The sequence below is a fragment of the Cygnus atratus genome, chromosome 1 (genome assembly GCF_013377495.2).
Source record: "Cygnus atratus isolate AKBS03 ecotype Queensland, Australia chromosome 1, CAtr_DNAZoo_HiC_assembly, whole genome shotgun sequence".
NCBI classification, from domain to species: Eukaryota; Metazoa; Chordata; class Aves; order Anseriformes; family Anatidae; genus Cygnus; species Cygnus atratus.
Window position 1 is genome coordinate 86,030,506 of NC_066362.1, and position 25,860 is coordinate 86,056,365.

The 25,860-nt window shown below is 45.7% G+C and overlaps 1 protein-coding gene across 1 annotated transcript in view; it reads right to left on the reverse strand.

Annotated features, from left to right (window-relative positions):
- LOC118245049 (prostaglandin F2 receptor negative regulator) overlaps positions 1–18,691 on the reverse strand; it is a 63,929-nt gene extending 45,238 nt beyond the window's left edge. The window contains 3 exon segments of the mRNA XM_035540598.2: positions 18,226–18,409; positions 18,411–18,469; positions 18,676–18,691. Coding sequence (XP_035396491.2) covers positions 18,226–18,409; positions 18,411–18,469; positions 18,676–18,691 — 259 coding nt within the window.
- Positions 18,692–25,860: the final 7,169 nt, after the last annotated feature.

The following is a 25,860-nucleotide window of genomic DNA, read 5'->3' on the forward strand; positions in this document are numbered from 1 at the left end:
CAAGAGCCCACATTAAAAATGCCAACAGCAGATGCCCACCGAATGGGCCAGCTGTCTCGCTGCAGAAGATACACCTGGACAGACCAACCAACGAGACCACGCTCATGTGGTAGAACAGGAGCCATTAGAAATAGATCAGGCACTCCTCATTTCAAGCTCAGCGCCCATTTCGCCGTAGCACACCGTTACTTCACATAAAGATGATGACAGGAAGATCTGTTGAACTAGGCAAAGAAGACATGAGCAAATGCATAGAAGACAGCTCTGACTCTTGGTGCCCCCATAGCTCGGGAGGCCCTGAGGCCTTCACGCGGTCACCTGCACCACCACCACATCTGTACTCTTGCCTGTAACCTGGAAAAAACAGAGGGCAATGTTTTCCAACCCCTCCTCTCAATTCCTAGATCCAATTAGCACTCAAAAGCCAATTTCAGGTCATGTGGAGCAATACTGTTTAGTATGCTAATCTCTATGGAGCCTGCATGTTAGGAGCAGATATTTTCCTCCTAGACAAGAGGGAATCGTACGCATGCGTACACATCCGGAGTATGATTTAAGACACACCAGGGCTCTTCCTTCTTTAATATAAGATTTGCATAACTAATTCTGTAACTGAGAACAGGAGCGCAAGGTATTTACAGTACTTGTTGCAGCTGAGCTTTTATTATTTGCTATGGGACTATGAGATACTCCCTTGCCCCAGAAAAGGCAGCTAGTCTGGTCTCCAGCATTAAAAAAATTACACATGAAGTTACCCCACCTCAGAAAGGGTCAGTTTTCATTAAGGTATTGCCTCCATCTTGCAAAGTAGAAGACTGCAAGGGGTCTGGAAGGGGACAAGAGAAAGGAAGGGGTCTAGATCAGAAAACTACAAGAGGCCAGGGGCATAAACAACACCTAGAAGACACACAAGGATTCAGGTCAAGGTCTTTAAGAGGGTATGTGTAACCCCACACAGAACATGAAATAAAATTACTCCCAGAAGGGTCTGCAGAACAGCTGGCTTTAAAAGAGACACGCCACAACACTCTTCATTATTTGAGAGAGACTCTTAAATACCAACATATACATTTCCAGAGACACGGGAAAAGCCTTCACAAACAACATCCAAATCAATCAGGTTGCTTGCATTAAGATTCCTGAGAACTGAGAATAAGGTATTTAAATCAGTAGATGGAACACACAATACTATTTACTTCAATGATATCTAAAAAGCAAAAAAAGCTTATACTGCATCATTCATAAACTCACAAGACTAGCACAACTGTCTGCTTCAGCAGCCAGTCCCAAAGGAGAAAAGGCTGTAGAAGGTTGGTGCCGAGGCCCCAAGAACCACACTACACATCTGCTGGGGGTTTGCACCACTCTGGGTTTGGTGCCATAGGCCAAAAGGGCAACTGAAGCACAGCAGATGTGCTGTGAGGAGATTCACCTCAGCCATTCAGTCCTTACCCCATGTAAAAAGGTAACGAGGATGCAGCCTGTGGGCTCCTTCTAAAGGGTACTGTTCACATTTCACTTTTGAGAACTTGAATGTGGATATGGGAACTCTTCCCAAAATCACAAATGTGAGTTAAGCCATCAACACGTGTCTGGGATATGTAATCCACCCACCCTCTGCAGTGCTACTTATCCCTGCTTGACAAATTCCAAGGCCAAAGTTTCCAAAAAAGTGTGCAAGAGTTGAAAATTTGCTGGCATTCACTGTCTCCCAGAGCTTGAAGGCAAATTAGCTGTGTAATTAGCTGTCTTTTGTCTGAATTCTACCTCTGGAAAGCTGTTCTCACACGAAAGGAAATGACATTGTATGAGACTGCTGTTTATCCTAACCAGGCCAGACAAAGAGAGGAGACTTGCTGGAATGGGTGGGCAGGTACAGGCACGCGGGCAGCACGTGAGGGATTCAGAAACCTGCGGAGAAATGAACAACCCTGGGCAAGACTCGCTCCTGGTACAACTCTGCTCCCATTTACCCCTGTCCTGGAGAGAAGCAACCTCTTTGTATTTGCCCCTTCTAGAAAAAAAAAAAAAAAAAAAAAAGAAAAAGAAAAAAAAACACTCCACTGTGATGACCAAAGTTAGCTAGTTCAAGAAAGCAAAAGGCTTAACTAAAGGCTTAATTTTCAAAAAACCCTGAATATTAACCCTAATGTTAACCTTCCAGGTCTCTTCATAACATTTCCAAGCTCACAGCCTCAAGCTCTCCACCTCCTCTCACCTCTGAAAAGCTTGCCCTGCATTCAGCACAGGTATTTTGTTATCTCCAGGAGCGGAATAGAAGAGCAAGGTTCGTCAATTCAGTACCTGGCTGAAGAAACCAAGCAGTTGTCCCCTGTTCCCCATCACAAACTGAAAGTCTTTTCTCGCTTTAGATTATAGACCAGCAAGTTTTCACTGCTATTTTTGACTGACTTTCAGCATTTGCAATAGTATCTACTCTTTCCTCTGCAATCAATGCTGAATAGCCTCCCTTGTATACACAGTAGCACATACCACTACAGAATGTCACACACGTTTAAGCTTAGGGACAATTTTATACCATTAGACATTTGAGAAAATCCACATGCAGCCACATAATGAAAGACTGCATCGCAAAGTATTGTTTCTTCAAGTCTTAGCAGTTGGCATTCAGCCATGAGCCACTAATTTTCAGATAAGCATGCCTAAATACACATCTTAATACGCTTCCTGTTATTCCCACTTTTAAGAAATTTATCTCACAACTATTTACTTTGCTGCTGTCACTGCCATGCTGCGTACAGAAAAGGTCAACATCGCAAGTGATAAAAAGAGAAGGGGAAAGTTAACACACAAAGAGCAGCTGATATATACCCTCACCCAGCACACTTCAGAAAATGAAACTTCAAGAGGTCAAATGCAATGCCCATGAGTCAGCAGACTTCTGGAGGAAAAATCCGAGGCTAAACGTGAGGATACCACCTCTAACTTAGAAGGTCTCCAAGCTAGAGACAGTCGCGAGAGGATGGTAATGGGGAGGATGTGTTCACTCTTCCCTAGACATCCAGTCTTGGCCGCTGTCAGAGGCAAGATACGAGGCTGAATGGACATTTCTGGTCACCCTTCTCTCTCTCCAGCTTCTGGAGGTTGGAGGAAGTGCCTTTTTCCACTGCTTGCTCCTCAGTGGCAGCCAGGCTGGTGGTTCCGCTGTGCCCAGGAGTGAGAAGAAAGGCAAGAAAAAGAAAGAAAGAACAAACACAGCATTTTCAAGTAAGTCTGAAAATGAAAAGCGAGGGAACCCTTTGGGGCATGACACGGGAGAGAAAGGGCAGAGAACCAGCACAATGTTAAAGCAGCAGGAGGAAGAAAACACAGTTTTTGAGAGAAGCCCAGAGGGAAACTGCTTCTTTCTTTTCTGCTCCAGTCTCCTTGCAGAGCTGTTCTAGGGTTACACTACTTAATAAGACAACCTACATACAAATTAAGTAGCTCTTAATATTTGGGTGAAACTTGGATGTCCTGAAATTATTCAGTAACTAACACTTATAATCAGCTTACACGGCAACAGACAGCAGATTGCACTCACCCTGGGCATCCTCACATTTGCTGCACTGGGAAGAACAGGTATGACCCAGGGTACCTTTTACAGCACAACAAAAGACTCCGCAGCCATGCTTCACCCCAACAGAGAGCATGCCAGATATTTTCAGGCTCCTGAACCAGTGAATGTATAGGGCATAAGAACTAAAGACAACGTTGCAAGTTCCAAATAACCATTGCATCAGCAGCAGCACAGTGAGGTCTAAGTCTCAGAAGTCTTACACCAGCCACTGTATTAACACAAAGGAGTAATTTTAACACTGACTGAAAAGAAATGATGTCTGGTGCAAGCGCAGCAGCTGTCTAACAGCACACAATATAGAGCACCATACAAACAGAAAATGGAAAGTACAACACCCATTTAGAAATTCAAGGGTGTTAAAATTCATCAGGAAAGCTGCAGACTTCTCCACAAACACTAGAATTAGCAGCCCACACTTTTAAACAGTGAGAAAAGATTCTCAGTAGCATCTTTTAAGCATCTTTGAGATTTTAGCTAACGTTCATCTCTCTGAACTGCCCCTCTGGCTCCCCAGTGGCACTCTGGTAACAGAGATGTACTCAAGACACAGGGAGGGCTAACATTCCCCAGAAGTACCTTTGATTAAGCCCAGGAAGTGGGATCATAAAACACCGCTGTCCAATGGGCAGAGCAAGTCCTGATCCTTTTTCAGAACGCGTCCTGGAAGCCATGTGAGGTCAAGGCAAACTACTCACCCAGCCTTGGCACCAAGGACGATACGAACTGACATACCTTCCAGGATGCAAACGCAGAACACTGACCCATACATAAGAAAACAGGAAGAAAAACAGAAACGTGAACTGCAGCTGTACAACACCAACCCATACCCAAGAGGTGTTCTTTTGTCACTTAGGCTGCAAGCAATCTGCCTGTTCTCACAAACATTAGCAAAAAGGGGATAAGCAAGAAAGGCACTTGAACGCTGTGCAATATAAGGAAATTCCCCTTGCTCTCATACCTCATGATAGCGTTCAAAAGGATAGCATCACTTGAGAAAGTCAAAGCGTTGCATCTAAGCCCCAGCGGGCAAAAGAAAAGGAGCTACGCCTTCACACATCCTGTGTCTCTTTCCAAGTGTTAATGCAGCCAGACTTCTCAAGGTATGGTTTGAAACAAAGGATCCTCCTCCTCCCAGCTCTGCAGCTATGCCAGGTCCAGTGTCAACAAGACAACAATTTAAAAAGACCATAACAAAGACTGGCATGTATGTAAATACAACAAAAGTATTTCTCTTTTAATCTCTGCGCTGTTAGTAATTTGTACTTTAAAGTGTCAAAGTACTATTTCCGCACCCTGCTCACTTGAGTTTAAAGCATCCCAAAATGAACTGCTTTTAGCTTTCTCGCTGGCATGGCAGCCGTAGATCATGTTAACAGCACTACCCTATAACAAATTTTGTTTGCTATTAGGCAGCAACCAGAATTATTACTGTTGTAGGAAACCAGCAAAGTTCCTAGCAGGCACTCCTGCTGCTAGTGGAGAGCTGCACAGCAGCACTTACAGAGCTCCAGTTAACCGCGCGACTTCCGCCTCACCTCACTCCCTGCCTCCCCACTAAATTTTTCAGAAATAAGAACAGGTTTTTAGAGATTAACGATCTGAAGAGCATTTCCCAGGAGCTTCAGCCAGTTAAAACACACAACATCGAATTAAGATGTTTCAGAGAACCCAAGCAGAAGAGTGCCGGCCATAATGCAATGCAAGAGCAGCCCACAAACGCTTCCACTGTTTGCAGTTTTATAGCCTAAGCCCTACCAAGAGTCAAAATGTGGGGTACAAAGCACGCTACTAGTTCAGCTTCTGCCTTTCCTCAGACAAAACACAGATCATTTCAAGATCTTTGTCCCTTTCACAAGGCATAAGCAAGCCTCGGGCAAGGGATAGCTAAAAAGTCTTAACAGAAAGTACAGAACAGACGTCCAGTTCATCCCTAGGTTGAAAAGCAGCACTCTGCTTTTATCATAAAAGGAGATCCACGTTGCCGAAGAGAATAGGTGTTTTAAAAAAATCAGTTTAACACTTTCATAATTATGTTCCCTGGGTAGCTTTAAGGTATTTATATTTTCTGCCTGCCCTGTTCACACTACTGTACTTTCATCTTTTAGCAGGTCAATGCAGGAAATTCATTTCCTATCCATTCCTATAGCTGCTTAGCACAATCACTAAGATCTCCCAGAATTCTCTGAGATTCTATTGAGAAAAAAAAAATCTCCGTACTGATGAAAAGAACCATCTTCATTAATCCGCCTGGCAGATGTATTCTTCCCTTCTGATCATTATGGGAGTTTACAATTCTAATAAAGCTGTACTCACATCACATTATTCACATTACAAAATCTCTGGAAAAAAAGAAAGCTCTTGGGCATGGTGCTGTAAATCATCAAAAACACTTCTTATTCCTCGCTGATAAGCTCTTTAAGAAAGGGTTTGTACATAGTTGACTGCTAGGAAAAAGTCACAGGCATGGGCAGGCAACCGATTATCACTGAAAAAAATTATCTTGTAAGCAGAACTCAACTGAGATTATAATCAGAACCCTATTTGCTATGTGGAAGACACATTTACACAGGTTTTAGCCTGAACATGGGACTGAAATCCACCCAAAACAGATCTATTGTAAGCCAAGGCTCTAAGTCATCTGCAGAGAGCCTGAAACAATAGCAGAGGTGAAAGCTCCAGCCCTGAACACCAATACTGGAAGCTAGTAACAAAAACAGCATCGTTATTGCGGGCTGTTTCATCATTTACGTATGTTTGTGGAAATATGCAACTGTTGAATATTGTTGAAGTGCAGGCATTGCAGATATCAAAGACAGGCTAATACCATGGGTCAGGGCTGTATTTACGGGAAACTTCCTGCAGGAAAAGTTTAACTTGATGCTCTTTAATTTCTGCCTGTAAAGGGGGAGAAGCACGGTACAGACTTCCTTAGCCTAACTTCACAAGCTTCTGCTAAGGCTGGATGTTACTCAGTTAAATATTTGTCCCCATTTCCTCCTTAAATGCCAAAAATCTGAAAGGACAGAGGAAAGAAAACACTAATTGATTCCAATTAGCTTCTATCTCAACATACTAAACATAAAAAATTAAAAACTTGAGCAAACTGAGAATTAAAATATGCTAAGCATGGGGGAAAAAATCCAGAAATGGACACTAGAGCTTCTAAATGACTATCACCATAAATTCAAAGAGCATTCTGCCAGCTATTTCATTTTTAGAGCTTACTTGGTTTTAAACTCCAGTTTTATTATTACTTGAAACTTGGGACAGCTTCCATGCAATGCATAATTCAGCATGCATGTGGCAGAAATCATAATCAGAATTATAACTTTGAGTCACAGAGTAACTGCATAATCTAGTAGCAGTATTTATGTAACTACAGCAGTCTAAGGCAATGTTCTTTAGAAACCCTTCATTAGGCCAGCTGATAGAGCTGGAAGGGATGGCACACCAGTCCCCGTTCCGATACGGACACAGTGAGGACCTTCCATACAATTTCACAAACACAGTTATACATTTGCTGTCATCCCCCATCAACGGGCTCTGCAGAGTCCCCCGGCCTCCTGTGGCTGTCCCTGTCACAAGTATACACTCCAGTGCTTCTACCCATAGCGATCCTCCTGCAGAGCAAAGTACCCAAGATGACCTGACAAAATCCTTGCTGGCATTCATACTTCTGATGCTGCTGAGAAGAGGCAGAAATAATAGATTTGAATGGAGGAAAGAAAAGGCAGGCAAAAGATGACTTCATGCACAGAAATAGATGTTCTGGAAGAGGGCAAGGGAGAGATTCCATTCTCCTGAAAACGCCAACAGTACGTATCGCCAGATAAGCACAACTCTCAGTAAACGAGTTCTATTCGAGTTTCTCAGTGGGCATTCACTGCCCTTTATCTATTCCGATACAAAGCAGGCATGCCATCTTTTCCAACAGAAAGGAGAACAACGTCTGCACAGACATGCTAGCTAGGAGACACTCTCAGGTTCCTGCTTCAAGCTCCCACCAACCGTCCAAACTACACCGAATGTATGAACCAGCACCTCCAAAGGGTGCAACAAAGGATGCAGAACAAAAGCACAGGTAGCCAGATGTGCTCCATCTTGTACGTCTTTAAAGCGTCCAAAACAACCAAGTTTAAATCAACTGAATATGTTACAAAGTGGAATTGGGTTGTGCTCAGCAAGACTTATCCATACACACTGCTGCCTCTCAAGAAGTACTGCAGACCTCTGCTTTAAGCAGTATAAGGGTAAATTTAACACTCAGGAGCAAATTTTATATCAAATTACTACAGAGGTGGTACATGAAACAGCTTGTGAGGGATTTCGGGGTCTTGCTGAACAGATCAGAACAATCATCAGGTCATTTTCTGTCATAATCTGGTGGCGTGCACCCAGGACTCCAGGAAGGTCTTAAAGGTAGGGCATTAATTACCAGGAGTTAAAAAATCTCCTTGGCTATATGTAAACAAAACAGTTGTCAATTTATGAGCCTTTCATATTTATAGCACATATGAAAACAACCATTTACGGAGAGGTGCAGAGGGAAGCAGTGATGTTAAATAGCAACGAGAAGCACACAATAACTTTGAAGGCCAAAGGTCTTCCCTTACCCACTCAGACAAAACAGGCAGGAGCAGGGCAAATGTCCCCTCAGCAGCCTCCGTGTGCAAGTGTCAGCCAACACATCTGGCTGCTTTGCATCAGAAACTGGGTACCGAGCTCGTCAGGGAGCAAACTTGCTGACTAGCATGTCACGCAGGACCTGCCACCATTTCACTCGGGGCAGCAGACATGCATTCACCCAGATCCTTGTTTCACACAGGCCCAACACAGGGCAGCCACCAGGCTAGGTTCATACCAACACACTTGAAAGCAGAAAGCTGTCCTCACGTTACCAAACTCCCCGAGACTCGCTGTCCCCCACCATTAATTCATGGCACAGAGTACTATATTAGTTTTCTTTGTCCTCTGACAATCAGCACGAGGCTTCAAGCCCAAAGTTGTCCACCACATTATCCCTGTCAACATGAGAGTTTGACACTTGAGTAAGGAGGTAGGAAGAAAGAATAGTAACCTACAAGCAGCTTTTAACACACACAGGTCCTAAGGAGAAGGTCCAAAGGAGGTCCAGCATATTTCATTGCTACATCTTCTAGTAGCCCATGTTCCCCTCTTAAAATCAGGTACCCCAGCTGCTGTTTTTCCCTTTACCTCCCCTCCCATGCAACCAAGCTCAAAAAAGACCTTATGCCATCAAACCAAGATTATAAAATAAAATAAAAAAATCATGAAGTGGTAGCAAAGCTTTTCATCACTATGCCACTCACAGAACCTGCAGCTTGGGCCACTGCCTCCTACACCTACCAAAACCTCCAGATAGGTTCCCACCCCCTTGCACAACCTGCTCTTCTTCAAAGCATACACCCTGTGACTCGATTACTGATCATTTCCCTCACAAACTGCTTCTCTTAGCACATTTCAGGCCAGTCACCAGGCACTGAAGGTCTCACGTGAGCAGCCCCCTCTGAGGAGGAAACCTCAGTCGCAGGGCTTTAATCCCAAGGACTGTCTGTTTACTTATGACAGGCACTTGACCAAAGTCCCACTTCGGACTGCAAGCGAGATCCTACAGCAATAAGGCAACTCTGACCCCAAATTGTCACTCGTGTGAGAGCAGTACTCACGCTGGACTTTGGCCAAGCGCGCATATGCGAAGCGAGTTCCCACCCGGATGCACCAATACCAGAAGTGTGATGCAAGAAGAAAATACAGAAGAAAGAAGCCAGCAAATTACTCTGATGGCATATACTTGTTCCAGGAAAGCCCTGTACAGGGACTGCTTTCTTGTTCTAGATAGGAATCGTTAATGCAAGGGAAGGACCCACCTTACAAAGCCTGGGTATGGAAATGCCTTGTCCAGGAATGTGCCCTGCATCCGTCTGCAGGTTACCAGACTTAGCATGAAGAGTAAAGTCTCTCTCTACAGCTTCAGGCAGGGAGAACAATGCATACAAACCAATAGCTGACTGCTCACACCAAGAAGATCACAAAAAATCTTTTAAATGACCCTTAACAGCTTCTTTCCAAGTAGCTTTGGCTTATCTCACTTGATCCTCATGACTTTACCAGGAAGAGAAATTCTGTGACAGGCACATTCCCTGTGCCCTCCGGCCATGAGCAGGAACAAGGACACCCTCAAAAGTCCCCTTTGTCCTGCTGCTTTGGAAGGACACCCCCACCCAGTAACTCTGCTCACAGTACCACAGCCTCCCACCCAAGCCTCCCTTCCAGACTCTGAAGGCGGACACCAAAATCAATCCAGACACCACAACACACCCTGCAGCTGCACCCATCCCACTTCAGACCATGTTTTAAACACTGCAGGAGCTGAAAATCAGCTATGCCATTTACCTGCCAGTGGTCAGCAGAAAACTTTGCTCAGAAAACAAGGATATTTCAAGATTTATTTGCAGAGCTTTACGAAATTCGTGACCGCTACCAAGGCTGTTTTCTGGTGATACCTGCCCCAACAGCACCACCTCAGGCAGCAGACACACCTTTAACTCATTCTCCCATGTTAAGCAAGCCATTCTCCCACTGCCCTTTCTCTCCGGAGCATGTCCTGCTCCAGTACTCTCTCCTAGCCTTCCTTACTCCAACTCCTAACAACAGACACAGTTCTGTGTTCTGTGTCAAGTCACTGCTGTTATTTCCTTTTTTTTTTTTTTTTTTTTAAATAAATAACCTAACAAACCTAGGGCTGTCAGCAGCTTGGCAGCTATTGACAGGTGCCTATCAATACAGTTGCCAGCATCCAGAGCTCAGTCAATAGCTTTAATGTCCATTCAACCCTGCTTTGTGACAGAAACGCAGGACCCAGGCTTACCTTGCTACCTCCCCGCTCCAGAGGATCACAGAGTGATTTTGCCTGCGATAAGCTGTCATGCTTTTTGTTTTCTCACTGATGAAGCCTGCTCCAGGCACTCAAGCTCTCTAAGCCAAAAGGTACAGCAGGCCTTGCCTAGAACCCAACTGTGAGATCAAAGGGAAACGAGGTTGATGCAAGAGGCTTATTACTCTGCATTCATTTAGATCTCCATATCAACTGAATATAAACAAGCACGCTCTACGTACAACACACAGGATCTTTACGTAGACACAAACTTCATCCATTGACAACACCTCCCAAAACACAGGATGCCACCGGGCTTCTGAAGAACATGCCACTTCTTTTGGGAAAAGGTGGAGGCTGCAACATCTGGGTGCACATTACGGATGGTGCTCTGAGTACAGAAAACAGGTTGTGGCTATGGTAAAAGACAAGGGAAGATGCCACCATCATTCCCACCATCTAGCACAGAAGACCAACACCCCACCATGTATTCCAACAGTTTCCACTAAAAAGTAATTGCCTGTTTTCTACCCCAGTATTACTCACGATGTTCGAGTGAAAAAAAGTGCATGTACTGATTAAACATATATTACTGTGGAAAAAAAAAAAGTACTGGAACCTAATGATTATTCACCCATTGTGTGAATTCTGAATTTTTCTCTAAACGATTATGCTTGGTACCCTGAAAATTTAGGAAGCATCCTGTGTGAGTTCAGCATCTGTTTCATATTTAGAAGCTATTCTTTGCAAACAGAGGGGTCACACTGCTTTTAAAGCAGCTACTGCCAATTCTCTTTTGCAGGGCAGATTTAATAGCAAATTCCACTGCCACAGGATTCACTGCGTAATAATGAAGGGTAGTGTGTCAATAGATGAAACCGAACACATCAATAAGAAGCTGGCAGAGGTCCCTGTGGATGCCTCTCTTGCAACAATCATTTTAATGCGTGTAGGAGAACAATGCTGTTACAGCCTGCTCAAAGATTCCCCACAGCCACATTGCATCAAAGACTGAAACATGACGCTAAATCTCTGCAGTTGGAGCTAACAGCGGAACACGCACAGAAACAAAGTCCTTTACATTGGCAATTATTCTGCTTAGGGCTGACAAACCTAAGCAGAGCTAGCTTTTGTCAGAAGCAGACTCTTGCTAACCATCCCGACCCCAGCAATGGTTCCACCAACCTCTTTTTAATGGCTACTGATATGGCAAGAAAAGAGTGACTCCAAAAGCATGAAAGCATGCAAATCACAATCATGAAGCAAGCATTAAGCAGCATAGCTGAACCACATCTTTAGGAAAGTTGGCAGAGAGGCAAGCCCAGACTGATCAAGCCTATTAAACAGAAAGAGTAGCATAAGTTCTTTACTTTTTTTCGAGAGAAACTATAGCAGCAGCAGCAGGAACTGGTTTACAGCCAGCATGAAGTAAAGGACAAAGGGGGACACCTGGGAAAAAGCCTGAGAGAAGAACTGAAGCCAGAGAACAGAAGTTGAAAACCACACATAAAGTTTACATTGATTTTTTTTTTAAAGCCACATATGAGAAAGATGATATATACTTTGTCTGCCGTAAGCGGCAGGCTCTCACGAGCAGATATGATCAGTGATCCACACAGACCAGCAGCACATTGTTCCAATACTGGCCAACTTGGCAGAAGGGGGAGGAAAAAAAAAAAAAAAAAGAAAAAAAAAACCTTCACAACACATTTACAGAATTCTGAAACCAAATAAAAAGACAGCTTCCACTTCCCCGCCCCCAATTCCAGCTGTAATCCTCTGACACCTCAAAAAAAAAAATGACAGAGTGCTTCCTCGAGGGACCTGAGACTAATTCCCTAACGAGCCTTTAGAAACAGATACTTTTCTAAGTCTTATAATGTGGCCAAATTTGGACATTTTTCATAAGAACAGCAAAAGCCACATTCTTGATGCAAAGTTAACTCCAGCCAAATTTCCAGCCCTTGCTCTAAAGCACTGAGGTGCTAGAAGTTCTCAGCTTAGCAGCTGCAATATTATTATTTGTTCGAGACTGAGGAGGGGGAATTGGCCAGAACATGTGGGAAAAAATAATAATAACAAAGCTGCTTCTTCCTGCCTTCCCCACTCCCGAAGCGTAATGCTTGGAAATATTTGAGCTTTATGTTTGTTTGTTTGTTTGTTTGTTTGTTTTTTTGGGGGGGGGGGGGGGGGGGGGGGGAGTCAACGTGGGGTATACACCCAACCCTGAAAATTTCAGCTTGAATGCCTGAAGTCTTGCAGAGTAATAATTTAAGAGATGGCCCTCATAACAAAAAGTAGCAAGCAGACGTACTACAGGCATTGCTGGCAGCCCTGCCTATCAGCAGCTGTGACAGCTTGCCTGTGAGCTCCAGTCTTTAATTAGTTCTCATTCCTGAAGTTCACAAGTCAATTAATTCCAAAAACCACCGTCAAATCCTTTTTTAAAGGAGTAAAACACTGCTCACGACTTGGTCTCTTATTTACTGACTTATTCTTCCCATAGCTCAGCTAACAGTTCAGTTCCTTTACAGCATCCATGCAAATGCCATCTGGCCGTAGAGATTATCACCAGTTCGCTATTTCAGCTTGCTTCAGCTCTTCTTCATATTTCTGCAGCACAATTTTGCCATCGCTGCATACAAAAAAAAAAAAAAAATTGTTCTCTGGGCTGCTACTTCAGACCCAGTCACATAAGGCTTTTCCTCCAATGTGCCTCACCTAATAGCGTAATGAAAAGCACCTACTGCAACACTTCCACAAGTTTCAAGCAGTCCCCCAGGACAATTACATCAATTCACATTTACTAGCACTCCCACACAGCTTTTAAACATTAGAAGACTCAGTCAAGTTATTTAGCAACACTGGTCCTACCTTCTAAGCTCACTTTAAGCCTAGCCACAACGCCGTAGCTAAAGTTTGTAACTGTTTCCAGTGGTAACCCGGTTCTGAAACCTCTTCCAACTACAGAGGAAAAAAAAAAGACCACCCTTTTTTTCTGTCTCAGACTTCAGTTAGATGAAATCATCTGTTTTTCAAATATGAAAGCTCTCATGTCTATGAATAAGCCAGTTTCTGATACAAAAAGAAGTATCTCAGTATTTCCAGTTAAGTTCTGTAAGTTCAGGTTAAGTTCTTGAATCTTATTTTAGATATGCTGATGATCTAGAAAGATAAGATTCAAGGCTTTTGGCATCTGAAAAGCTATTTTTCAGATCATCCTATCTCAAACACAATTTTGTCTGAAACTGATTATCTATTTTTGTACCTTTGCCCTCTATAAAACCTAATGCATCAGATGTTTTAAACATTCATCTCATTATTTTAGAGCACTTCTCAGCAGGTATTCAAGCTTTGGAAGAAAGCTACACTTTGAGATTTTCTTAACAATCAACTTACAAAAAAATGGACAACTGGAGAGCTCAGTATCTTGAAACAAGCTCATTCCTTCTTTAAGGCAAGAAATATCAACATCCAGACAAGCCTGCTTATGTGACAGTCTCTCCCTTTCCTCTTTAATTCAGTTTTGGGGTACCTTCTTCGGGTTAGGAACTAGCATCGTGCAGGAAATGGCTTACTCATAGAATCACAGAATGGTTTGGGTTGGAAGGGACCTTAAGGACCATCTAATTCCACCCCCCCCGCCATGGGCAGGGACACCTCCCACCAGACCAGGCTGCCCAAGGCCCCATCCAGCCTGGCCTTGAGCACCTCCAGGGATGGGGCATCCACAGCTTCTCTGGGCAGCCTGTGCCAGTGCATCACCACCCTCTGAGTGAAGAATTTCTTCCTAATATCTAATCTAAATCTACTCTTTTTTATTAAAGCCATTCCCCCTCGTCCTATCACTACACTCCCTGACGAGGAGTCCCTCCCCAGCTTTCCTGTAGACCCCCTTTAGGTACTGGAAGGCCGCTGTAAGGTATCCCCAGAGCCTTCTCTTCTCCAGGCTGACCAACCCCAACTCCCTCAGCCAGAGTTATTATTCTCGGGCAGAGAGTGAAACATCCGTATCCATAACAAACATTACTTTATAGGTGTCTACACATCAGGCTTTATCATTCACTACTGCAGATCTTCTAAAAAAGCAGGACCACTAGGCCTTGTAGGTAACATCTCCAGGAAAAGTCAAAAGCAAAATGCAAAGAAAAATGCCTTTTTCATGTTATAACAGATACCTTCACTTCATACTTCATCTAATATCCTTCCTTCAAAACTCAGAGACCTTGACAGACGCCGACATAACCCTTAGTTTGACCCAAATCATATTAGTAATGTTTTCCCCAAGTACTTTGAAATTTAACTTTCCAGTGATTGATTTCTATACATATCAGGAAGACTTCACACCTTCAGATAACGTGTCTGTTAGTCTTCCTCCTAACACACAGGACTTCACAAAAAATATATCAGCGAAAGGCATCAAAAAACAGACAACTGTAACATTCACTTTCTAGAAGTATCTTACTGAGATATGAAACTATTTCTCCATTAAGAAGACACACAGATCTGTTTCGCAGGTGTTTGAAAAGGATTATGGCAACTAGGAAAAAAAACAACACACCACCACTGCACAAAACCACACAAAACCCAACAGTGTATCAGACATGAAAGCTGAAATCTCAGATGTCCCCAAATGTTTGTTTGTATGTGTATATATATATATATATATATTTATTTATATATATATATATATTTTTTAAACCTACAATCCCCTCTAATCAAGCATGTGGCTGCATTTTTAAACGACCCCTACTGCTTAGTTCAAATCTTGTTCAGGCAGGCTCACACCTCGATTCAGGGATTAGAGCCAAATACAACAGAGGCTACCTAAAGAGCGCAAGCTGTTGCAGTGTTGAAACGTAGCAATCAAGAAATCTGGAAAACAGGGATGAAGAAAATTCAGAAAAAGCACCTGTGCTACTGAAAAGTAGTTCTGGACCTCGAAAGATGCATGAGAGCCAGAAACAGGTGACTAAGCTATCATTTGCTAACCTGAAAAAGCACAGGGTGCAAGGGTAAAAACACTTGCTGTACTGCTTTTCCTCTGATTTCCACGTACTCCCACAGCCTACACTCTAAGAAAATACATCAGCATGGCAAAACCACATGGGAAATGCTTCCTCCTCAGAAACAACACCTGCCTTCCGGTGCCCTACCAACCCAGCTCCAACGTTCAGAGTGCGCTAAGATCAGGATGGGCTCGCTGGTAGTTCCCCTTTGGGAGCCTTTTTAACCACCTCTAAAGCTACAGCAGAGATATGCAGGCCTCGCCGCCTGCTCCTCCTCCGAGTAGCAGCGAGGGCACAGGTCCACCTTCTTCCAGCAGAAGGAGAGCAAAGGCCACCAGCGCTGAGCTCACCAGCAGGCAAGCAGACACCAGCAGGGGAAAGGAAGCAAATTCCCTGCAACACACCTTGAAAGGTGCGTGGGCGCTCGTCCATGCACCACTTCCCCGCCCTAAACCTTATGGCTCGCCCATTTTCTCATGCTTTCGCTTTAGGGGCAAACCCAGGAAAAGATTAAAGCATGCTTTTCCTTTAAGTTCATGATCGCAATAACTTATACTAATTGCCAAAAGCTTTCTAACACAGAGCTTGAGCTAAAGCTTGATTCAAATGACTTGCTGTTGTAGCTCCTGAGGAAAAGAAAAACAAACACTAAAGAATTTCAGATGCAAGTTGTAGGAAATAACATATTTATGTGCACACAAGGCTTCTGGGGATCTGGCACGCTGGCACTGGCTGCTATCACAGTGGGCAGCGCGTGTCACCCAGGTCTAAGTGACAGTAAGAAGAAGGTCACCCTTGGGAAACCCATCATTAGCGGTGTTCCCTCGGGATCTAGCGAGTACCTGCTCTCCTCCAGTCCCACAGCACTTACACAAAAATGCGCTTTTGATCAGTTACATTGAAATCCTTACCTTAAATCTCAAACAACAACAGGAAAAAAAAAATCCAAAGGCTGCGAGGCTTACTCTCAGATGCTACAGTCTGAGGCCTAGTAACCACTAGATACCTGTGGGTTTGGGGTTTTTTTAAGTCTTGTCCTAGGAAGGATGTTTTGGTTTCCAGAGCATTTCACAGGTTGATTAGGCAGGCTGACTGCAGAATGAAATCACACATAAAAGAGGCAATGGCAGCGCAGAACTCCCTCGTGATCTAACCACACCAGAGGAAAGCAGACAGACTAGATCAAGCCTTTAATTCAGGATCCACCATCTCCTTACCAACACTGGCACTAACAGATAACAACAACGGTACTGGATCCAGGAGAAAGGATGAGAAAACATTCCTTTTTGTCACGGCCAGATACTTCAGCCATTTGCTGGGTTATTCCGTAAAGATCTGAACAAAACAATCAAGCCTAGGTACACGTAAGGGATGAACTTTTCTATGCTTCAACTCCTTCCCTCCACCTTGGTTATACGGAGATTCATCAACACTTGCAGCACGTTAGTTAAAAGAAAGAAACAACGACCCGTCTCCTTTACTAAGGAGCTCCTGGAAAACACACATTCACAGAAGCACACTTTTCTCATCCAGAGTGAGAGGAGCAGCACCTCCCCAACCTCTCACACAGCTTTCTCGCAACATTTGGAATAGCTCAGAGAAGCTACAAATTGTATCAGGAGATAGCCACACCACAACACACAAGACAAGTAATTCTGAAAAGTTCAGGGTGTTTTTTTTCCTGCACACAAAAACACTTTCAATTTTAACAGCACGACTGTAATTAAAAAAAAGAGAACATACAGACAAACCATGTCGCAAATGGTGTCCCAATATCTGTGCATGCACGTTTTAAGTTATTGCAACTATTTTGTCTGGAATTAAGGAGGACAAACAAAGAAAAACTTCCCTGTTGCACACCATCCTTAATAATTTTCACTTTTTGCTGCGTGATCCTGAGCACTTCATCTGAGACTCCTGATTTTCTGCTTGTCCTACTAAACCACTCTCTTGAAAAATTCTATTCCCTCTCCATTTCCTAACCAAAAAGGCTAAAGGTGTCCTCGCCGGTTCTCCGCTGTTTCCCCAGCTGGCACAGTGCCTACGCTCCAAGAGAAACGAGGCAGCCAGCCTCGGCTGCAAGTCAGGGAAAGCAGAGTGGGCATCTCTTGACTTCTACATAGGCATCGCCCAGCCTGACTGCCTCAGGACCGAGATGGGTGCGAGCCCAGCTTTGGGAGGCCCAATTCCCAGCAGTGGCTGCCCGCTCTGCAGACCTGGCTAGGAACGACCGGAGAGCCAAGCCGTGAGGAAGGCGCCCTGGCAGAGTTCAAACAAGGAATTAGTCATTGCCATGTCAAAAGTACAAGCACAGACCAAGTCGGCAAACAGCGTTTTGTTTGAAGGCAGGCGGTGCCGGGCGGGGCTGGGGGCACTCCGCTCAGTGGCTCGCTCCTTGCCCCCAGAACTGGGGAGGCTGGCTCCCACCTCACCTGCCCGCCCTGACCGTGCCCGGGCTCAACTCGCCGCTGCTTCAGCAACGCCGCTGGGACCCCAAAACGTTAAAACGACGATTAAAAAATAATAATAATACCGACCAGCCAGCCATCGCCCACCCCTCGGTGCAGGGCCCCCGCGGGAAGGAGCCAGCGCCCAGCACCTGTGCCAGCGGGTCCCGGCCCCCCTGCCCCGGGGGGTCCCCGGGGAGCCCCCGCCCCAAAGTTTGGGGCACAAACCCGGCGCAGGGGGTCCGCGGGCCCTGCCCTCCCCCGCTACCTGCGGCCGCGCACCCCCGCGCTCACCGAGCAGCAGCAGCAGCAGGAGGAAGAGGAGGAGGGGGAGGCAGGGCGCCCTGTCCCCGCGCTGCCCCATGCCGCACGCGTCCTGCTCGCCTCCCTGGCCCGGGGACCGGCGGCAGCGCGCTCCCCGCCGCCCGGCTCGCCGCCCGCTGCCCTGCCGAGCGCACGGAGCCTCCCGCCCGCCCCGAACCGGCCGCGCCGCGCCGCGCAGCCAACCACGGAGACAAACTTTCCCCAGCGCCCGCCCCTGCCCGCAGGTAGCGGGGGGGCGGCGGAGCGGGGCCGGCCCCCGGAGCCCCGAGCGGGGCGGAGCCGGAGCCTCCCGCCCGGCCCGGCCCGGCCCGGCCCGGCCCGGCGCGACCGACGGCGCCCGGCCTCCGAGCACGCGGGGCCCGGCAAAGCCGCCGCCGAGCCCCCCTGCCCCCGGGGTAGGGGGGGGGGCGGCCGCTGGGCCTTGCCGGGCCGACATGGCGCCGAGCCCGCCCGCCCCGTCCCCCGCAGGCAGTGCCCGGGCGCGGCCTCCAGCCGTGCCCGCTGCTTGCACCACGCGAGTTTTTGGCAGGGGACGCACCCCCTGCCCGCCCGTGGGCACCCCGGGGTGCCCGTGCCACAGCACCGCAGCCCCCCTGCCTTCCTGTGCTGGTGTGTCGGGGGGAGTTTGATTTCCTGTTCGCCCGTGAAAGCAAAAGGAGGTTGCTTGAGAAACTTGGGCAGTTTCAATCTTCTTGCTATATTATAGAATCATAGGATCGTTAAGGTTGGAAAGACCTCCAAGGTCACCTGGTCCAACCATCCCCTGACCACCAACATCACCCACTAAACCACGTCCTTAAGCACCACGTCCAACCTTCCCTTGAACACCCCCAGGGATGGTGATGCCACCACCTCCTTGGGCAACCTGTTCCAGTGCCTGACTGCTCTTCCTGAGAAGAAATGTCTCCTAACTTCCAACCTGAACCTCCCCTGGTGCAACTTGAGGCCACTCCCTCTAGTCCTATCACTAGTTATCTGCAAGAAGGTATTTGCTAAGAGCAACAATGTCTCCCCTGAGCCTCCTCTTCCCCAGACCAAACAACCCCAGTGCCCTCAGCCGCTCCTCACAGGACTTGTGTTTCAGACCCTTCACCAGCTTCGTAGCCCTTCTCTGGATACGCTCAATGGCCTCGATGTCCTTCTTGTAGTGAGGGGCCCAAAGCTGAGCACAGTACTTGAGGTGCGGCTTCACCAGAGATGAATACAGGGGGACAATCACCTCTCTGGTCTTGTTGGTTACACTGTTCCTGAAACAAGCCAGGATGGTTATTAGCTGCAAAATCGTTGCCCTCCTTGTGTGTGTCCTGCTGTTGGCTTCCCAGGCTCCCTTTAGGCCACCCGGTTTGCTGTGCCTCAGCACAGCCAGGCCCGTGTTACGCTTGCTGAGCAGGGAGCCTCCAGAGCCCATGCACGATTTTGAGCAGCTCCTCCGGCAGCAAATGGCCAGCGTAGGCTTAATTTCGGTGTCCCCAGCACACCTCGGTCTGCCGCACGCCTTGGGTTGGGTGAGGTTGTTTGCTCCCACCAGCAGGAAGTGCGCACTGTGTTCGCGCCTGGGAATGATTACCAGATGGGATTTGGGGTTGGACTTTGCCATTAATTCTGTAATGCTTCACAGGAGGCAGGGTGTTACCTGATAGGAATGAGACAGGAGCCTCCTAAAATTGGTGAGAACTTTTATGTTCCAACAGCAATTACCTGAGCTCTGGTACACGTGAGGTACCTGTGCAGAGCTGCAGCCGCGAGGTGCCTGAGGGACACTTGGTCCCAGCCACGCTGAAGTTATCCTGGCTTCCAAATTGCAAATGAGGCTGCAGCCACAAACACAACTGAGCAGGGGCTGCCCAAACAAAACAGGACTTTTTTGGGTTTACAATACCCCCTATGCCCGTTTGTTCTTGCCACCTGTTTGTGATCATTCTGCTCTACCTCCTCCTCTGGCCAGCATTCAAATACATTTTTTTCTGAAATTCTTTTCCTTCACTGAAAAGCATCTCTTCTGTAAACCAAAACACATTTCTTAATGTCAAATTCAGAAAACTGATTAGCTCTCTCCCCCTTACCAGTCTACTTCTGCCGTGCTGGTTAAACTACTGATCCTTCATCAAACTCTAGTCCTGGAAACATGTCCCCTTGTGCCCCTTAAGCCTCGCAGCAGCAATCCTAACAGGTACATATGGATGTAGTCACGGATGCAAAGTTCACTGCGTAGACAATCCACTGGCTCTGCAGGAGCCCCGCTCTGTTTGCTCTGTGCTTCATGTTTCCTGTGTTCTGCTGCTGGGTTAGGATCAGCAATCTAGGACCTGAATTACTGAGTGGTTGCAGCAGTAGCTTTCTCCAAGAGGTGGTGTTGAGGATTTTCTGTGTGTCATTGGAAAGCTTTGCCTTCTGACTGTCCAATTTGGAAGGCCCTATTGCATTTACTGTAGCTGCCAGGTGCAGGTGTCTACTTCACTATGGCTTGGCACTGGAATTGTACTGGTGAAAAGAAAACATAAACACCTATGATCCTAGAGTTGTGGCGTGTGGTATTCTCAACAAGTGGCACCTCGCCCTCTTACTTCACATTTAGTAGGAACCAATTTCCTTCCCATATACACAGTCAGACTTCCAGATAGGAGGGGCCACAGTAACCCCTTAATCTGACCTGTATACACAAGCCATGAAATTTTTCCCAGCAGCTGGATCAAGGCAGCTTTGTTTGAAAGAAAACACATCTTGTCTTAAAGGCTCCAAGGAATGGCGAGTGCCTTGTTCCATCCGCTAGTTTACTCCAATGTCTCATTACTCTTGCTGCTAGAAAATTGCTTCTTTCAAGGTTGAATTTGTCCGACTTCGCCTTCGAAATATCAGAACTTGTTATGCTTTTGTCTACAAACCTGCACTCACAGCCCATTTTCATGGATAAGTAACTATACACAGTGCTCCTATCACTGCTCTCTGCTAAACAGAATGGATTGTTTTCTCCGACGCCTCGCATTATAGGATTCACTTTCCAGCCCCTGCAGCATCTTTCGGATTCTCCCACATTTCTACGTTCTTGCTGACATGCAGGCACCCACCCTGGATACAATATCATTGTGGTCTGTACACATGCTGCACACAGAGGAAAAACCATTTCTTTATCATTATTTGATTTTTCCCCTTCCCACATATATGAAAATAGAATTAGACCATTAACTGCCTACCCTACACAAAAAGCTTGTGGAGTCCATCATCCATGCTGAATCCTCAAGTCTTTCTGCATCTCTGTTTTCCAAGACAGCCATTCATTACCGATGTTCTTCCTTTCTCACTCCGTGGCCTTGCAGCAGGCTGTGTTAAACAATGTTTTGAAATGTTGTGACAATTTAAGCAGATGTTTGAGATCCCTCATTCGATTTGAGAACCATTTCTCTGAGGCTGATAAGTCACCAGCGTAGATGTCAAAAAGAACAGGGCTGAAGCTGACCGCTGAGTAAGTCTACCTTCTCCTTCAAAGCCTTTTTTTGTTGCGTGTCCTACTTTCAATGGATTGTTACATGTATGTGATTATGTCATTTTTTCCCCTTGCCAATTCCATTTCGTATAGTTCAGCTACAGGAGCCAGACCAAGTCAAAAGCTTTCTCTGAGTATAAAGTCGAGACAAATATCTTCCTCTGTTTTTGTGCTTTCTCCATGTTTATTTATGACATGCAGGGTAAATATGTGGTCAGTTGTTTGTTTCTCAGGAAGGCATCCAGTTTGACTTTCAGCATTTAGCATTGTTGTTGTTGCGTAGATACCACATCTATTTCATTTATTGATGACACTGCAGAAATGTTTGCCTACATTTCTTCATACCTAGATTGCTGCATAATGCATTGGCTGAAGGCATCTCTCATTTTGGGGTAACTAGATTAGCCAGCAGTCTCTCAGAGAAGGATTGCCATTGAAGGGTTATATTCAACAATATGCACACACACATGCATAAATGTGAACACACGCTGATCCTCAAGAAAGCCACGTGCAAACCCTCCCTACTTGCACCACTCCTCCAATGCATCCTTGCCAGGCTTTGCAGTTTCCCTCTTGACAAACAAGCTGCTGCACTCCCCACCTTATTGCCTGAGCAGCAGAGGACAAAGGTGAGATGGGTGCCCACTGGGAACATGGGGTGCAGCATTCAGAAGTCCCATGCATCTTCGACAGCAGAAGGACACAGCCGGGAGAGGACCCAGCACCCAGTTCAGGGGCAGGGGCTGCAGAAGCACAGCTCCCATGCAGCGCAGATCACTGGCTGCAAACCCTAAGCAGTGGAGAAATCTGGTGCCGCTGCCTGCTGTAAATGAGGGCCCTTGCTGCTGGTGTGTGGCAGCCATAAGCTCTCCACAACAAAGAGAGGGCTAGCCAGGCAGGCCATGCTCAACTGCTCCGTCAGCAACAGGGCAGGCACTAAGTGCAGGAAGGAGACCGTCAGCAGCTTCCAAACTGCCCTGGGCAAAGGGAACCACAGCACAAAGCTGTCCTGCAGACACCTACACCTAGATGTGCTGTCTAGTGCCATGGGTACTCGTTAAAGATCCTTTTCTCAAGAGCTAGGGACATTATCCCAGTGTGCTGGCCAAACTCCACAACTCTCGATTTCCTCCTGCTTTGAGGTTCGCTTTGGATTTTGGAGCGGGCACAATACTCATCCTCAGCTCCTGTTAAATCTCACCTTGCCCTACTAACCAGTCGGCGTGTTCCAGCCAAGGGGCTGCCCCAGCGCAGCTGTAGCTGGTGTGAGCCCGACGGCCTCTAAGATGTACAGTCAATTTGGTGAAATGCTTCCAAACGTACCTGGATATAAAATACATGCCCCCTGTCATTCCTCTCTCGGTAGCTGAACAGAAATATGGGCAACAGCAGAGAGCTCACAAAGAACTTTGAAAAACTCAGCTTACCCATTATGTATTATGCATTACAACCTGTCTCTATTGAGCTGTCCAAGATAAAGTCCTACTGGCATTTGATCAAAAGGGCAAGAAATTACCTTGATTTGTCCTGGCTAGAGCTGGCTGCCTTCTGTAAAAAGTATTTGTGAATAAATTATTTGCAGATTGACGGAAAAAAAAGTGGGTAATTTATTTGATGAATATTGTTCAGCTGGCTATTGAGGTAACCAAGTCATGAGGAAAAAATATTGGTGAATGATTTATTTGAAAACCTAGTTGAAACTTGACAGGAGAAAATGGTCAAACAAACTGTTTGCCACTGTTATTCAAATGCTAGCAGACCTGGATAGCATTCATGCACTAGTGAAGTGCACCACGGTGCTTCAAGCCATGGTCCCAAGAAAGGTATTGAAATACGAATTCAAATCTTCAAATCTGCACTCGCATTCTCCTTATTCACCTATTAGTGAGCACAGGGTAGATTCTACATTTGCAGCTATTTATTCTTATTTATTATGAAGACATTCTGGAAACTATCTTGCCTGATAAAATAGCAATGAAAATTGAGTACCTTTTACTTCCCTCCTGCCTTCCTTCAGCGGATCTCTAAGCACTTTACAAATTTCAATGGGCTTAATGTTACAGCTGTTCTGTGAGGCAGGAAGACATAATGAAACCCAGAAAAAGTAGGAAGCACACACTGCTAGCTACAGGTTCCTTTACATCATAAACTATCACACTTCATGAGCATTTTTAGACTAGACTCCTTTCAGCAGAGCACATCAGTTACAGACTGACTACATTTTTCAAATCTGGCTGCCTGACGTTTGGTTCTTAATTCTGTACTTGAGCACTCATAAACAGCTGCTTTATATTACATGCTGAGCTCTTGTTGAATTTGATGGAATTTTTCAGCACTAAACACATGAGGAGAAAACCATGTATCATGATATTTCGGTGCATGCATACAGATTTAGCAGCATGACCTTAGATGCTTGCCTGCAGAAATGTTTACGATGGTCTAGGAGGAAGATAATAACTAGGAAGCAGGCAGGTTGCAGAGACCTATGAGCGGCTGCAGCTTGCACATCCATGTCACTGGTGCCACATGAGCAAACCACACACAGAAGAGTAATCCAACCTGCTAGGCAGTAAGTGAGACATCTTCCTCCTTCATGCCTCTCTTTTACATCTCCAGCAGCAGGGCTGCAGTCCCTCCCTTGCTTTTTGCTCAGAATTGTGACTGCTCGGTACCCAATATGAGGAGTTGTACTTTCAGAGCAGTATATGGGTGTTAAAGATTTGGCATTAGATGTTATGGCAGCTCCTGCCATGGCACATACAGTAGAGAAAAAATCAACACCCTGCTCATACTGTTGGACATTTTCTTGTCAAGTTCAGTACAAAGGGGATTTGATCTCTAGTACCAAACCAAGCATCACCGACCAAAGAATTTGTGAACAGAATCTGCATGCTAAGGCAGTATGTGACTAGATTATCACCCAAAAACTTGCTGTCTAAACTCTGCAGAAGTGATTAATTAATAAAGAAATGATCTAAAAGATACATATTTTTATGTAATGATGACTGAACATCAAATTGAAGATCTGCTGATCAGCTTAAACACAAACTATAAACCCAGAATAAACATTTGCTTGTTTTCTGTTGATCATTGGTGGCAGTTTAAAATCCAGATTTACTCGGCGTGATTTTTGTTCTCTTTCCCACTGGCATGTCTAGGAAAAATCAAAAGGAGTCAATTGTGCTTTCAGGTTTTCTCCATTTCTGTGTTGTGACTGCAAAAATCATAGGGGAGGATATTGCTCTGTTTTAAAGGAACAGCTTTCATTACAAACAGAGAAAGAAAACAATAGAAGCATTTCTGTTGGCATTTGTTTGTTTTTATATGGATCCTCCGAGGCAAAATTGAAGTTGGGAAGGCGGGGAGAGTCTCTGCTTGTAAGGCAAGCAGGTACAATTCTCATCCTGCTCCAGATTCACTCTCTCGATGCAGTCCAGTTATGCTCCATTTTGGGAGCTTGCTTTGTTTTTTTCCTGGGGTCAGTCTGAGCTTAGCTCTTCTTTGTGTTACTACCTGCGGGACTGCTCTCTTTCCACATCAGAAACAGGCTTAAATCCTTTTCTAACCTTGACTGCAACGAGCAGGACATCCATGCAATGAAGCTGTGTCGAGTTAAATCAGAAGCAGTGAAAGCACGTTTCTCAGGGAGGTTACAGAGCCTCGCATATCGTTGCAAGGCGCATACCCCAGTCTTTACTTCTTTACTTTTCTGAGGCACAGAAATTACAGAAGCAAGAAGCCAGGAGGCCTCCGCCTATGCAAGGCTGAAATGCTGCAGATAACATACACTGAGCTGTCACCTATTATCCTGAGTTGATTTAAAATAATCTATAATCCAGGGATGAGAAATGAACACCACAGGATGAGGCAAATCCTTCTCATGCAGCAAGACAGCGTTGTCACTACACCGAACCACGAAAGAAGAAGCGCTATCTCGTCAAGAGAGGACTTCTAATTTCTTGAGCAGAGTGGCTAAAGGAATCTTCTCGAGTACACTTACATTAGCGGGAGTTAATTAGGAGATTAGGCTGGGGCTGATGATCATGACCCCTTCTGACAATCTGGGCGCACTCTGTAGCAATGAGAGCCTGGAAGCAGGGAGGAGGCATGCTATTAGCTGGCAC